We start from the raw sequence: 12,565 nt of genomic DNA, 5'->3' as shown, positions 1-12,565 counted from the left end.
CCATGACATGACTTAAAAATAGACTAATAAACAATCTGATTGTTTGAATTCCCATCTGTGCCAAAGGTACATTTTCTGGCTGCTGTGATGAGTTCATTATCTGAATTGCCAGCAGCTACCTGGCACATTCAGCATGTTTCCAGACAGGCTGCACTCTCCAGGATTTTGGCTGTGGTTTTTTGTCTTTTATTGTTACTAAGTAATCTGGATTGCGTAGGCCTCTTAATGAATATGGCTAACAACATGCATTTAGATGGTACCACGAGATAGGACAGAACTAGTGGTTCATTACAGTAAAACAAACAACAAGCAAAAACCTAAAAAACCCAACATCAACAATAAAAACCTAACCAAAAAATAATCTAAAAAAACACACACAAAAAAAGTGAGGTTCTGATTTCCATTGTACCCTTTTATCTCAGTAGGAGCAAGTGAACTGGACTGTTCTTATTTCTGTAATAAACCATAGTAAATCAAGACAAACCCATCTCCAAGGACTGATCAGTTTTATGTACTTCACAAGGATTTTGGTCATATGTAGACACATACAAATGTTTAACAGCAAAGTATATCTACATGCGCTCTGAGTTAAATCATCTGTGTAAATTTATCTCTAGTAAAATTCTCTCTAATATAAGGTGACGTAAAATGCAGCGATAACTCTCCTCCTTATCTGTACTACAGTGTGTACTTCCTAGGATGAGCAATTTCGACTGTATGAATCAGACAAAAAGCAGACAATTGGTGGTGGGTGGTGGTGGTTTTTCTGTTTAAACTACAAAACCAAAGGGCTTTCCTAGGAAGTCTGTTAGCAGCAGCACAAAGTCTGGATTACTCATCACAGCACAGTGAACAAATATTTCTCAGAGTTTTGTCTTGTTATATAAAGGCTGGTCTGCTTAGGAGAGGCCAAAATGGAGGGAGAAATCCAGCTACTGTAATCCTCTGTTCCACTGGAAGAAACTCTCATGTTGTCTACTCAAACCAGCAGCCTGCTGCAAATTGGTTTTGCACAGGGTACTCAAGTACTCAAGGTGCTCAAGAATTTACCAATTCCCTCCTAGAAAATTCAACTGCAGTCAGGCTGACCTTTTAACATTGCATTCCTAAGGATTAATATAAACCAAAGATTTTGCAAGCAGTATTTTTTAATGTGGTGGGTGTGGATTTATGACTGCTACTTTGCTAAGACTAAGGCTAAGCTCCTGATTTTATATTGAAACTTCTGATGTTTCAGTCTCTCATCTTCAATCTCTTTAACTCATTAAAATTATATTTTCTACCATTTTCCTTGGTTAAAGCATCTTGTACTCAAAATTACCCTGCTTTGAACTTAGTGAGGCCTTGTTCATTCAGTAGTTCTACAAACAAAATCCTTCTCAAGAGGTAGTTGAAGCAGCATATTATTATTTAGAAATGTGAATACAGATGGCTTGCCAGTTTTCTCTGTTGGTGTCAGCCCTTGTCAGTCATTTGTTCTGACAAGAGCACAGGAAACAAACAAGGAGTATTAAGGAAAAACACAACCATGTTATTGTGGGACATAAATTATGGAAGAGGAATATTGGCTGGTAGGGTTGCTGGGGTTTTTTAAATGGTTGAATGTGAAGCTGATTTTATTGAGATTCTTATTGCTGAGATTTTGTTTTGTGCACCCTGTTTGTAGAAACCCAAAGTTGTCTCAATATAATTGAGCTACAGTTCAGTTCCTGAGTGCTGATACCAACACAATAAATACAGACAGACATCAGTCTCCTCATAAAGCCACGCTGATTTGTACAATTATGCAAGGTTTTATCTTTCTTCTGATTTCCTGGTAATTGCTGCACTAAAAGCCTTCAGTCATGTATCTTGCACACATTGACTGAGTTTGTGCAAATAAAGATAAGGATGTAATTAAAATGGAGGTTTTGAGCCTTGCTTTGGCAAACCCCATCTACAGCAGCAGCTTTTTTTGCTAAAATGCTGAAACAAGGCCCAGAAACTCAGAGCAAACACAACACCAAAGTGTTCCAAATTTCTGCGTGGGTTTTGTGCTAGTACTTTTTGTTTGCAAGGCATTGGGTTTTCCAAGCACTCAGTGCAGAGAGGATTGCATTCACATCTGCAGGCTGCAATACACACTCTCCTTCGCAAACCTACCCGAGCCTCTGCAGCCAGGTATTGCAAACCAAGTGCTTGTGCCATTTCATAAAACCACGACTCCCCCTGTTCCCTGTGGGGGAAAGCAGCTCAGCTTACACTTCCAGGGGAAGCTGCTGGTTCATGCAATCATCTCTTCTATTGAGCAATTTGGTTTTCAGTATTTTCACCTACTCTGAACAACTTCAAACAGCTGGATGCCCCTGCTGCACCAGTGGTTTTCTTTGGATATACTCTTCAGGCAGCTATTTTGGTAATCTGAAATACTAAATTACATGCAAAAAATTGCCATTTTGAACAAAAGTTTAAGTAAAATGCTTTTATTTGTTGCTTAAAGACAAAATACAGTTTGCAATCATATATATTACTGTGCCCCATTCAGCGCTGAGGTTGCACAGGTAAATGTTACAGTACCCAAGATACAAGAAAATAACCTCCAAAAATAATCACAGAACTTGACAGTATGTTAGCCAATCACATTGGCTACCAGGAATAAGGCTGTGGTACAGTACCAGAGGTTTGTGCATAGAGGTAGTGGAAGTCAGCTCAGTATTATGTAGAACCCTTGTACATAAAGAGAAACATCAAACATTTCTTGCAGATTATGCCCAGTCCTCCTCTGGAATGCTGAAGTATCCTTTGGGAATCACATAGGTTCTGGCTAGAATCTAATGTCATATTGGCAGCTTCTGAACTTTGGAAAAGGCACCTGAGACCTCTAATCCCTGAAACATTTTCCTGTAACATTTAATGTAAATTTTCAAAATCCTTTTTAAACATGTCACCCAAAGTTTTTACTAATTTTTTCTCCTTCTCATTCAAAAGCTGTGTTGCAATTCTTCTGGCTACTAGTTTCAAGGGGTTCTTTTGTTTAAATAGCTTAATCCTTTCTCTATTAATAGATGTCTCTAAACAAATGTTATCTGACCTTCTAATTCATGATAGAACTGGGTAAACCCAGCTGTTTGAGACATGCCTTTTGGTGCCTAGAATGATTTTATTACAGTTTTTGTAAAGAAAGATTTTAGGCGAGGAATAGCTTTGCAAGAACAACCTAGTATTTATGCATAAGGAGTGACTGGATTATTAGGGAGTGACTGGTTATCACAATGAGGAGCTGTGGACACAGAAAAACCCATGTGAGGTTGCATAAAGGCTGATACTGTGCTTTAAGAGATGCGCATTTCTTCAAAGAATATTTATTTCTACTCCAAGATTTCTTCTGCCTACAGTCAAGATTTTCCTTGTTCAATTAAGAGATGTCAATCTCGAGAATGAAAAATCAATTACTCTTCGTTTTCTCTGGGTTTGTTTTAATGGAAAGGCAGAATCTCAGTCAAATCACTAGGAACTCACGACAGAAGGATTAACTCATTCAGGAACAAAGCTTTAACAACAACAGGAACTGCTGCAAATGCTAACTTTTATGGGGAAGCATATCTGCCCATGAAAAGTATGCTTTGTGTTGGGTTGTGGCGAATAAAGAAAAGAAAAGGATGGTCAGCATTGAAATCCTCTTCTATGACCATGCAGAGCATAGCAATGCCAGCAGTGGCAGCTGCAGCTTCCGTGCCTTCCTCATTCACTTCCACAAAAGCCTTGTGGACCACTTCAGAGAGGAAGAGGTCACGTGCCCCTGACATTCCCGACAAGTCAGCCTTGCCACTGTCAAATACATCCAGCAAGCCCATAGCGGCTAAATCTGATTTAAGGTCATAGCTTTCTTCCAGCTTAAACCTTGGCAAGCGCACACGCACGTCAGTGGAGTACAGATGCTCTGGACGTGTCCATTCCTGGAGCTTCTCTAAGGTAAGCTGCCTTTCCATCTAGAATTAAAAGGACAGAGAGCATTACTTGTCACCAGTGTAGGGTTTCATTTTCCGTAACAATTATGAGGCTTTATTTACAGAACATTATACATGGATAAAGCAGCTATGCAAAAATGAACATACATCATGAACATCTTTGATAAATAAACAGAGATCAAAAAAATACTATCAAAACTAAGTGGAGTCAGTGCCGTTTTTACTTTCCAAAGTAATTCAGACATTTGCTTCTTGCTGCAGTCTACAGAAGGGAAAAATATGCACTGAGAGCAAGCCAGTCTTCTTACCGTGTGATCTAACTAAATGGAATTACCGAATTAAAAACAAGTAACAAAAATCATAATGAGAGAGCTCAAAGAAACCGGTCATTTAATGGAAAACAGCCTTACTACTTTATGGCTAAGAAAAGAAAGACTTTCAAAAGTCTTACTGAAAGATGAATTCTGTCCTTAAAAATGAAGAATCAAGCTAAGTTAATTCTCACAGTTACCTCTTTTTTCAGTCTCCATAATGGTTCAGTTCAGCAGAGGACACACGAACACAAGCTACAAAATCAGAACACAACTCTTCTTCCTGATGCAGTACATCCATTTTTTCTTTACTGCTGTACTAGTAGCAAATTGTCTAAAAAGACACCAGATAGATGTGGTGCCCTGAGAACATGGGTACACTAAGGCTTTAATTTTGAATGGCTGAACTTAAAAACATTGAACAACTGTATTAGCTTAGATGGGTCACCTTCTGCAGTCCAGTGGAGTCCTCTTCAGTGTCATCCGGTAACAGGATGACCATACTAAGCTCTCTTCCATCGTAAGGCAGCTCTAAAACACGGATCTTCTCTTCAGGGATGTATCCAAAATTAAATTTCTTTTTCTGATACATCATTTTAACTGTCCTTCTTTCATTCTGGATGGAAAAAATGCACCAAAGGTACCAGTTAAGGAAATACTCATTTAAAGAACTGATAGCAAACAAGTAAGTTAAAATTTCTTTTATGTAAACACTTGTCCTCCATTATAAAACTGCTTTTTTCAGACTTCTCACTGCCTGTTATTTATTTAAAAATATTAATATATTTATATATATAAATAAATATAATATTGTTTATAAACATTTATATTTATAAATATTTATTATATTATTATATTATCATATAAACAATGTTATAACTTTTTATTAAAATTTATTCTGAACAAATTATGAGTTTGTATTATATTTGGCTCTCCTTTGGCTTCTATAGCACAATCCTCACAGAAACAGTTTCTTCAAATTGCTGAACGAAAATGTTAAGCCAACCAAGATCAACTAACTCTGTTTGGCATAAAGCAGGTGACTGCATACTCTGACTTGTAAAGCTGTTAACATAAGCAGAATATAGAAGAAGAAGATGGAGTTTAATCACAATGTCCTGACATTTTAAGACTGCTTACCTAGCATCACAAACAGATACAGTTCATAGCTGCTGATCTGCTGCAGACAGAAACCCTACCAGGTCCTAAATCACAGGTGAGAATTGTCTCTAATACTACTCTAGTGAGTGAGACAACAAATAGCATGCTGAACACAGAAAAATACTAAAATCCATTAAAAAGGTTAAAACATTAATAAATTACTTCGTATTTCTTAATTATTTTATCTGTAAGCAAAGCTTCACATTACCACCTCTATTCCTGGACCTTTCCATTAGGTATGTCCTACCAGGATGTATCTGTATTACCTTGTTTAACCGAAATGGTGCATCAGTGGTGTCAGCTTCTTGAAATTTCTCTGCCCAGTTCGCTTTGAAATAGATAGCATTCACCAGTACCAGCTTGGTCATGCTATCAACTGAGCCTTCAGACAGCAGATCAGGGATTTTGCCTTCAGAAGCAGCAGAAAAAAGGGTCACAACAAAGTCATCAGTAGGAAGCTGACAGCATATAAAATACACATTGAGAAACTGATGCCATAGAAATACTACAAATATAATACCGATCTATTTCTGTAATATTGTGTATTTCAGTACCTGTCTCTCTACTTCACCGTAATTTTTCTTAATACACACTACTATAACTTTTGACATACAGTGATTTGATGAAAACGTAGTATTGCTAAACTGTCACATGCAACTCATTTACTCATCATACAAGAACTACAGAACACCCACATTAAAGAATACTGAATTTAGAAATATATATACAATATATATATGGACCAAGACATACTAAAACAAATTCTCCAGCTCATGAGTACATCTCCATGTTTAGGCATCTCTCCTGGACACATGGCCTGAACATAAAAGCAGAAGGGAAAAATCTCAGGACTTATGGAACTGTTCAAATGTCTTGCTCAGGTAATTTCTGGTTCTGTCCATGCATCAAATGAGTATCCCAGGGCAGAATTAAACTGTTCTAAAGACAGAAGAAAATAAAGCCCATTCCTGCTCCCAAGATACGAAACACTGCCAGTTATTAACCAAAAAAAAGTCATTTACCTTCAGTTTTCTCCTCGACCCACTGGTTAATTTCTTTCCTGGCTTTATCATAAGCTTGAAGAAAATCAACTGTAGCCAAATCAGCTCCATATAATTTCCGAGTATTAGTCAGGAAATCCTAGATTTGGGAACGATAAGAACAGCTTTCACTGCATGCAGATAAGCAAACATCTAATTATCAGGTAGGTTAGGTGAACTCGGATTGTCACCAGCTCTGAGGTGGGGTTCTAACAGTGTTGCTTGGGGGAGTTCTGAAGCTAGCAGGGGTTTTTCCCCACTCTTAGAGTCACCCTCATAGTACACCAGCCATATCTAGAGCTCATGGGGTGCTTACTGCAGGCATTGCAATATTTACCCATCATTCTCCTGAAACAGGCTCAAGCACAACTAGGATAAAACAAAACTCCCCAAAATAGCTGAAGAGGGACAAAAATATCAACCTATTTGCACACAAAGTTGTAATTCACTGGTGAAGAGGTATGTTGTTAAAACATATTGGATATCCCCTCACAAATAAAGAGTGTTTTCAAAAATATCGAAGTTATGTGGTACTACTCTGATGAAAATCCTAAAAAGCTGATTGCAACACGAACAGAACTGGCTGCAACCTGAAAATCTGGTTGCAACAGAGTGGGATGTCATGACAGGCACTGTAAACTAAGAACATAGACAAGTAATTCTTCTCTTGAGGACAAGAATAGCAGAGGTGAACAAGAAGAGAAAAGGGTTTGCTGTGTTACACCCTTTAGGTGAGAGGCACAGATGCCCACAGCTATGGAAACAAACACGGCAAGTATGAACCACTTTTGTCAACTTCCCAGAAACGTTTAGAAACACGCTTGGAAATAGTTCTAATTCATAAATTCCCAAGTGGCTGCACTTTCCCCCCCAGATCCCACCACATGCCATCCTGATGTGCACCACTGTACCGGCAGAAAGCTGTAGGACTTCTCCCCAAAGAGCCGACTGGCCAGCCGTAAGAGATAGGGAGCATTGCTTCTGTTTATATCCATTGTCAGAGCCTGGAATCTTGAATGAACATCTTCAACTTGGTCAAGATGAAGCGTCTGAAATAACAAAGAAGTGAACTAGCAGCTGTTAATACTGTCTTAAAAGAACACAGTCAATCTGTAGGGTAGATCTGATGCAGCAAGGTAGGATCCAGTAGGTAAGCTGGAGAAAGAGAAAAGAAAAGGCTGGAAGCTGCTTAGAGGCTTCTGTAAACCTCAAAGAATGAATCAAACTGTCTCTCAGTGCTATGCTGCCCATGCCAGCCATTTGTCTGGTGATCCTGGTTTATACACAGTCACAGCTGAAGCTCCTGATCAAACCCCCAGTCCTGTCTGCTTCTCTGTGGGCCTCTCCTCTGTAGACCACTGGGCCCAAGAACCTGTTTCCAGGTGAGGAATCCAGAAGATAATACTATGGAGACTCTTTTGCTTTCTTGGTTCCCCCGCTGGCCCAAGGGAACCTGGGGTTGTATATTTTCAGAATATAGAACCAGCACTACTACAAGTGAGGAATTAAGAAAACTTCGAGCAATTACCTTTCACAATTTTATGAAATATAACTCCATAAATACATATGCACTTCATATATACTTTTTTATATATAAATATATATACTTTGTATATATATATATATGTACAAAGTAAGTATTAGCTTTAAGATCAAATACATTACTGCAATATCTCTTTACCAGTACCCCCTCTTCCAGAGGCAGACTGGCTGGCCAAAGCTTAAAGATATCACAGCAGAAGCTGCCAGACCTCATGGACAGGGATGGCTACACCAAAGCAGGGACACTCATATTCAAACTCAAACCACGTGTTTCCCAGTAGGGCAGACTGCTGTGAAGCAGTGATGGGATTCAGGGGAAAGCCTTCTCTTTCTCTCACTGGGTTTTTGGTCAGGCTTCACTGACCACCTCAGTGCAAGCTGTGCTGTACAGGGGAATGGCTGAGCAAGAACATCACGGAGGCAACTTCACAATAGAATTATGATCCCGGAAACAAATTTTCGTGTCCTTGCAAACAGCTCTCGACAATTGCTAATCACTGCCTCATTAATTAGCACTGTGTTCATAAGTGAAGTATTATGGTACAGGAACATGCCCTGTTGTGAATGAATGGGTTGAAAGCCATTTATTTTCCCCCTAAGTTCCTCATGCATGATTTCTGCTGTCAGTAGGTTTATCCTAGGTGGGGCTGTCAGTCTGATTACATGAAATACGTTCAAAGTCTGTTTGAACAAGCAGTGGGAAAGTAATTTTATTGAGTAAGCACAGCGACACTCAACAGTGTAAAACAGTTCCTCCTAAAGTCCAGAATACAAAGGTGAAATTATTCATAGGCAAATGCATGATGATGACTGCAATGAGGACACTCATACACCTTTTTACAGGCGTTAGCTTAACGAGAGTGCAAAAATAACAGTGACTGAGTCCCTTGTGTGACAGAGGTTTCAGGGGAAACTGGCACACTCCTTTGTGCACCATTTTTGCAATTTATGAGGTTTTTTTTAAACTATCCTACCTACCCTAAAGCTATGGTAAGGATAACCATGCAGGCTTAGCTCCTTCAAGATACCTGAGTGCCTGTTAGTGAGGCATTGATACTTACCTACATCACCACAGCTGCTACACTTCAGATATAAAACCACAGAATGCTACTTCGGCTTTTACAAAAACACAGAATTATTAAAAATGAACATACCGTTGGTGATTTTGTGCTATAAAGTCACAGTTTGTCAAACTGTCTCTTGAAAACTCATAAAGCCTTGCTACTGGAAATTATCAGTTAAAAAGAGACTAACGAATGTAATTAGTTTCCTCTGTCAAGAATTAACAAGTGAAATTATATGAGCAACAAGAGCCATAGAAAATAGAGACAGAGGGCTCTCGAGTAGGGTAGGCTGAGGGTAACTAGCTGCAGAGTCTGAGGAAGACTAAGTGTGCATGACAGAAATCTTGTCTTGAACAGATAAAAATATCCTCATTTAATCTTCCCTCCTCTAAAACACAACTTTTTTTATGTAAATAAAATGATAATTTTATTTTACTAACCTTCAACACCTGGGCTTCTGTGTTACCTTTGGCCCCCAAAAGGACCATGGCCAGAGCAGCAGAGATACTGACAGGAGAAAAGAAGACATTTCCTGTTGGGTTGGCCTCACTAAACCTTCTGAGCAGATCAAGTGCAAATCTGCTGTTGGCATTAGACAGGTTCTCCATGGTTATAGCTGAAAAATAAAACAGTTGATAAGGACCCTGGGAAACATTCTTCAAACACCTTGTCTAAACTTGTGTGACTCACACAGTAAAGACTGGGTTAAGCTGGATGCAGCTGCTTACAGAAACAGCAAGAATATTATCGTCAGTGCACCTTATTCTTAAAAAAAATCAGTTGCATTGAAAAAAGAAGGGGTTTTTTTCCATGTTAATTATGTATTCAGACCTTCCTTATCATGATAACTTCATAGACACTATTTTTAAAAACTCCTTTCGTGCAGATCTGAAATGGGAAGTATATGTGCTGGTAGGATTGCAAAAGTCCCTCAGCCTCACAGACGCAGCACACGCCAGGGCTCTCCTCCTGCAGCATTCCCTCTGCTCCTCTATAATGCACAGAGAACACTCAAAGAATCTGCCCAGGGACATGCAGACACCTCTCAGTAACCTGCCCGTCTTCACGCCGCACACCCACGTCCCCGAGCGCTGTCAGCCCCGCCAAAGGCTGCGGCGCTCGCTGGCTCTGAGCAGCGGAGAGCGCGGCCGTGCCCCGCGGGCGCTGCCCGAGCACGGAGCTGCCCGCCCGCCGCCTCCGCGGCCGGCGGGGCCGGCGGCCCTAAGGGCCCGGCCGGCGGCCCTAAAGGCACAGCAGGCGGCCCTAAAGGCACAGCAGGCGGCCCGGCGTTCACGGTCACCCACCGAGCGCCGAGGACACAAGCGAAGCGCCGCACAGGCAGAGCTGCAGGGCTGTCACGGAGCAGCGATGCATTTTCGGGAGATGCTCGCCAGCAGGATGAAAGGCGCAAGGGCCGGGTCGGGCACCAAACCCCAGGCAAGGGCCAGGGGCGGCACCGCAGGATGCTGTGCGAGCTCCCTGCCCGCCCGGCTCAGAGTCTGGCTGCTCTGGGCTTGCTGGCAGCCGGACTCTCGGTTTGTTTCTATCTCCTCCGAACCCAACTGCGTGGAGGGGTTTAGAACAAAATGTGGGTGTTTCCTGCGCAGTCTTTCTACAGCAATTGCAAAGTGTCACAATTCCTCCGTGCCAGACAGACAAACACCGTTCTTACCGAGCTAAAGAAGGAGCTAAAGAAAGAGCACCAAGACCCCTAAAAATACCCAGACCCAAGCCCCAAGGCGTACTTTCACTTTCGTTTGCCTCATTGAGCAAGCCTTTCACCCAAACTTCTGTCCGGCAGTGCCCACCCCCGGGCCCGAGAAGCGCCCCCCGCCCCGCGCAGACCCCGCCGCCGCGGCGGGGAGGAGGAACTGCCCCTTCTCATCCCGTTACCGTCCCTTTCCCGTAGGATGCCCCGGGGGCAGGCCCGCCAAGGGCCGCTTGGCCTCCTACCTGGGATGGGATGGATCGGAAGGAGCCGAGCTGCGAGTAACACCGCGGTGTCACCCGCGGGGACCCCGCCGGGGCGGGGCGGGGCGGCGGGGGCGGGGCGCAGGTGGCACCGCGCCACTCCCGTCCGGGTGTCCCCCGTGTCCCGGCAGAGGGAAGAGGGAGCTTCGGGAGTGGGATTAACCAACAGCCCGGGTGTTTTAGACCCGAGGGGCAAGCGCACCCTGCCTGCCCAGGGAGGCTCCTCTCTACCTTCCCACCCTGTGTCTCTATTTACACTCATCTTTTACAAAGTTATTTCGTTTAGGGTTTATGGGAGGTTTTTTGTTGTTTTGCCTTTTTTTGTTGTTTGTTTATTTGGGGTTTGGGGGGATTGTTTGTTTGTTTTCCTCATGTCAAAGAAAGTAACTGCATGGAGAGTTTTCTTTGGTGTAGCAGGATCTTTGTTCTCCATCAGTCCTCGGTCTGGCCCCCAGGAGGTCCCCAGCTTTACTGCCCGGTTTGGTTCCAGGTGCATAGCACCAGCCCTGTAACTGGAGCGTATGGCATGCATCCTGGTGACAAAAGGGTCTTGTCCCTCTCCCCTGCAAAAAATGCTTTTGTTTGCTTCACCTGAGACAGCTGGGTTACTGTACAGTGAATAAAGGATAGGGCCATCTAGCACCTTTTGGAAAATATCTAGCAGACCTTGGCTTGAACCTGTGCAAAACAACAAGAGAAAGCATTGCAGTCTGGCCCAGAAAAAAAATTATTATCTAGGGACTCCCTTGCTATCCTTGCAAATACCCTGAAATCCTTTCAAGGCCAAGCAATAATGCATGGCAACCCAAGTAAGTGCCTCGGGTTTCCCTATCCAGAAAAAAACTTGTATTTAGTGATGAATCCCAAACAAGCTACATAGCAGCTGGTACTACAGGAAATATTCGGGGGTTTCAGAAAACTGGTTTTAAAATGCACTACTAATAGTAGCAAAAAGAAACAGAAATCTACAGCATCTACACTTCTATTAGTATTTCAGAAACAGAGAGTGCAAAAACATCCCTGAGTCACGAAAGCTGTTTCAGCTTCGTCACTGGTATTCTGCAGTTAGACTACATTCCTTGTTAAAGGAGAAGAACCAGGTGACAGGTAATAAACCCAATGTCTCCTGTCGTGATGGTTCTCAACCCATAAACACCCTCTAAGGACATGAGCTGCAAAAATGTTCTTGCCTAAGTGCTGGCCACTTATTAGCCAAAACCCCCACATCCCTGCAGGATGCTCAGCAACACCTGGAACACGCTGCCACAGACTCCTTTCAGCTCCAGGCAATGGATCAAGGCACTAAATGATCAAGGCACTAAAGGGATGGGACTGGAAGGTAAAAGGGGAGGGCAGCTACAAATGTGCTCGCTCCAGCCTTGTCACAAGCAAAGGTAACTTGTTCCCTGCCACGGGCTCTCACTGCCTGACTCTGCCTGCTGGACACCCAGAGTGAAGTCAAGCACACAAGCACTCACACAGCAAAGTGGGATGGTTCTTGTGTCAGCAACAACCTGGAGACCTCTGCA

At 42.3% G+C, this 12,565-nt stretch overlaps 1 protein-coding gene across 3 annotated transcripts; it reads right to left on the bottom strand.

Moving 5' to 3' along the window:
* Window positions 1–2,446: 2,446 nt before the first annotated feature.
* Window positions 2,447–11,146, bottom strand: LOC134552413 (leukocyte elastase inhibitor-like). Of its 3 annotated transcripts, none has more exons than XM_063401077.1 (7): window positions 11,019–11,146; window positions 9,506–9,681; window positions 7,371–7,508; window positions 6,442–6,559; window positions 5,686–5,828; window positions 4,707–4,874; window positions 2,447–3,968 (listed from the first exon to the last, which is right to left on the bottom strand). In XM_063401077.1, the coding sequence occupies exons 2-7, from the start codon at window positions 9,671–9,673 to the stop codon at window positions 3,567–3,569; spliced, it is 1,137 nt and encodes a 378-aa protein (XP_063257147.1). In that variant the 5' UTR covers window positions 9,674–9,681; window positions 11,019–11,146; the 3' UTR covers window positions 2,447–3,566. The 3 variants fall into 3 exon arrangements, with proteins under 3 accessions (XP_063257147.1, XP_063257158.1, XP_063257141.1); XM_063401088.1 differs by lacking the exon at window positions 11,019–11,146 and adding an exon at window positions 10,738–10,758; XM_063401071.1 differs by lacking the exon at window positions 11,019–11,146 and adding an exon at window positions 10,370–10,663.
* Between the last annotated feature and the right edge of the window lie 1,419 nt (window positions 11,147–12,565).

Source organism: Prinia subflava, chromosome 1 (assembly GCF_021018805.1).
Source record: "Prinia subflava isolate CZ2003 ecotype Zambia chromosome 1, Cam_Psub_1.2, whole genome shotgun sequence".
Classification (NCBI taxonomy): domain Eukaryota; kingdom Metazoa; phylum Chordata; class Aves; order Passeriformes; family Cisticolidae; genus Prinia; species Prinia subflava.
The sequence above is the reverse complement of the archived record's forward strand: the minus strand, read 5'-3'. Positions and strand labels throughout refer to the sequence as shown.

Excerpts from the sequence above, each read along its gene's own strand:
- LOC134552413 (XM_063401071.1), bottom strand. The coding sequence starts at position 10,439 with ATGCATCGCTGCTCCGTGACAGCCCTGCAGCTCTGCCTGTGCGGCGCT. Across the intron at positions 7,509-9,505 it reads CAGAAGCCCAGGTGTTGAAG|ACGCTTCATCTTGACCAAGT; the intron begins GTTAGTAAAATA and ends TTGTTATTTCAG. Across the intron at positions 5,829-6,441 it reads GGTCGAGGAGAAAACTGAAG|GCAAAATCCCTGATCTGCTG; the intron begins GTAAATGACTTT and ends CTGCTTCTGAAG.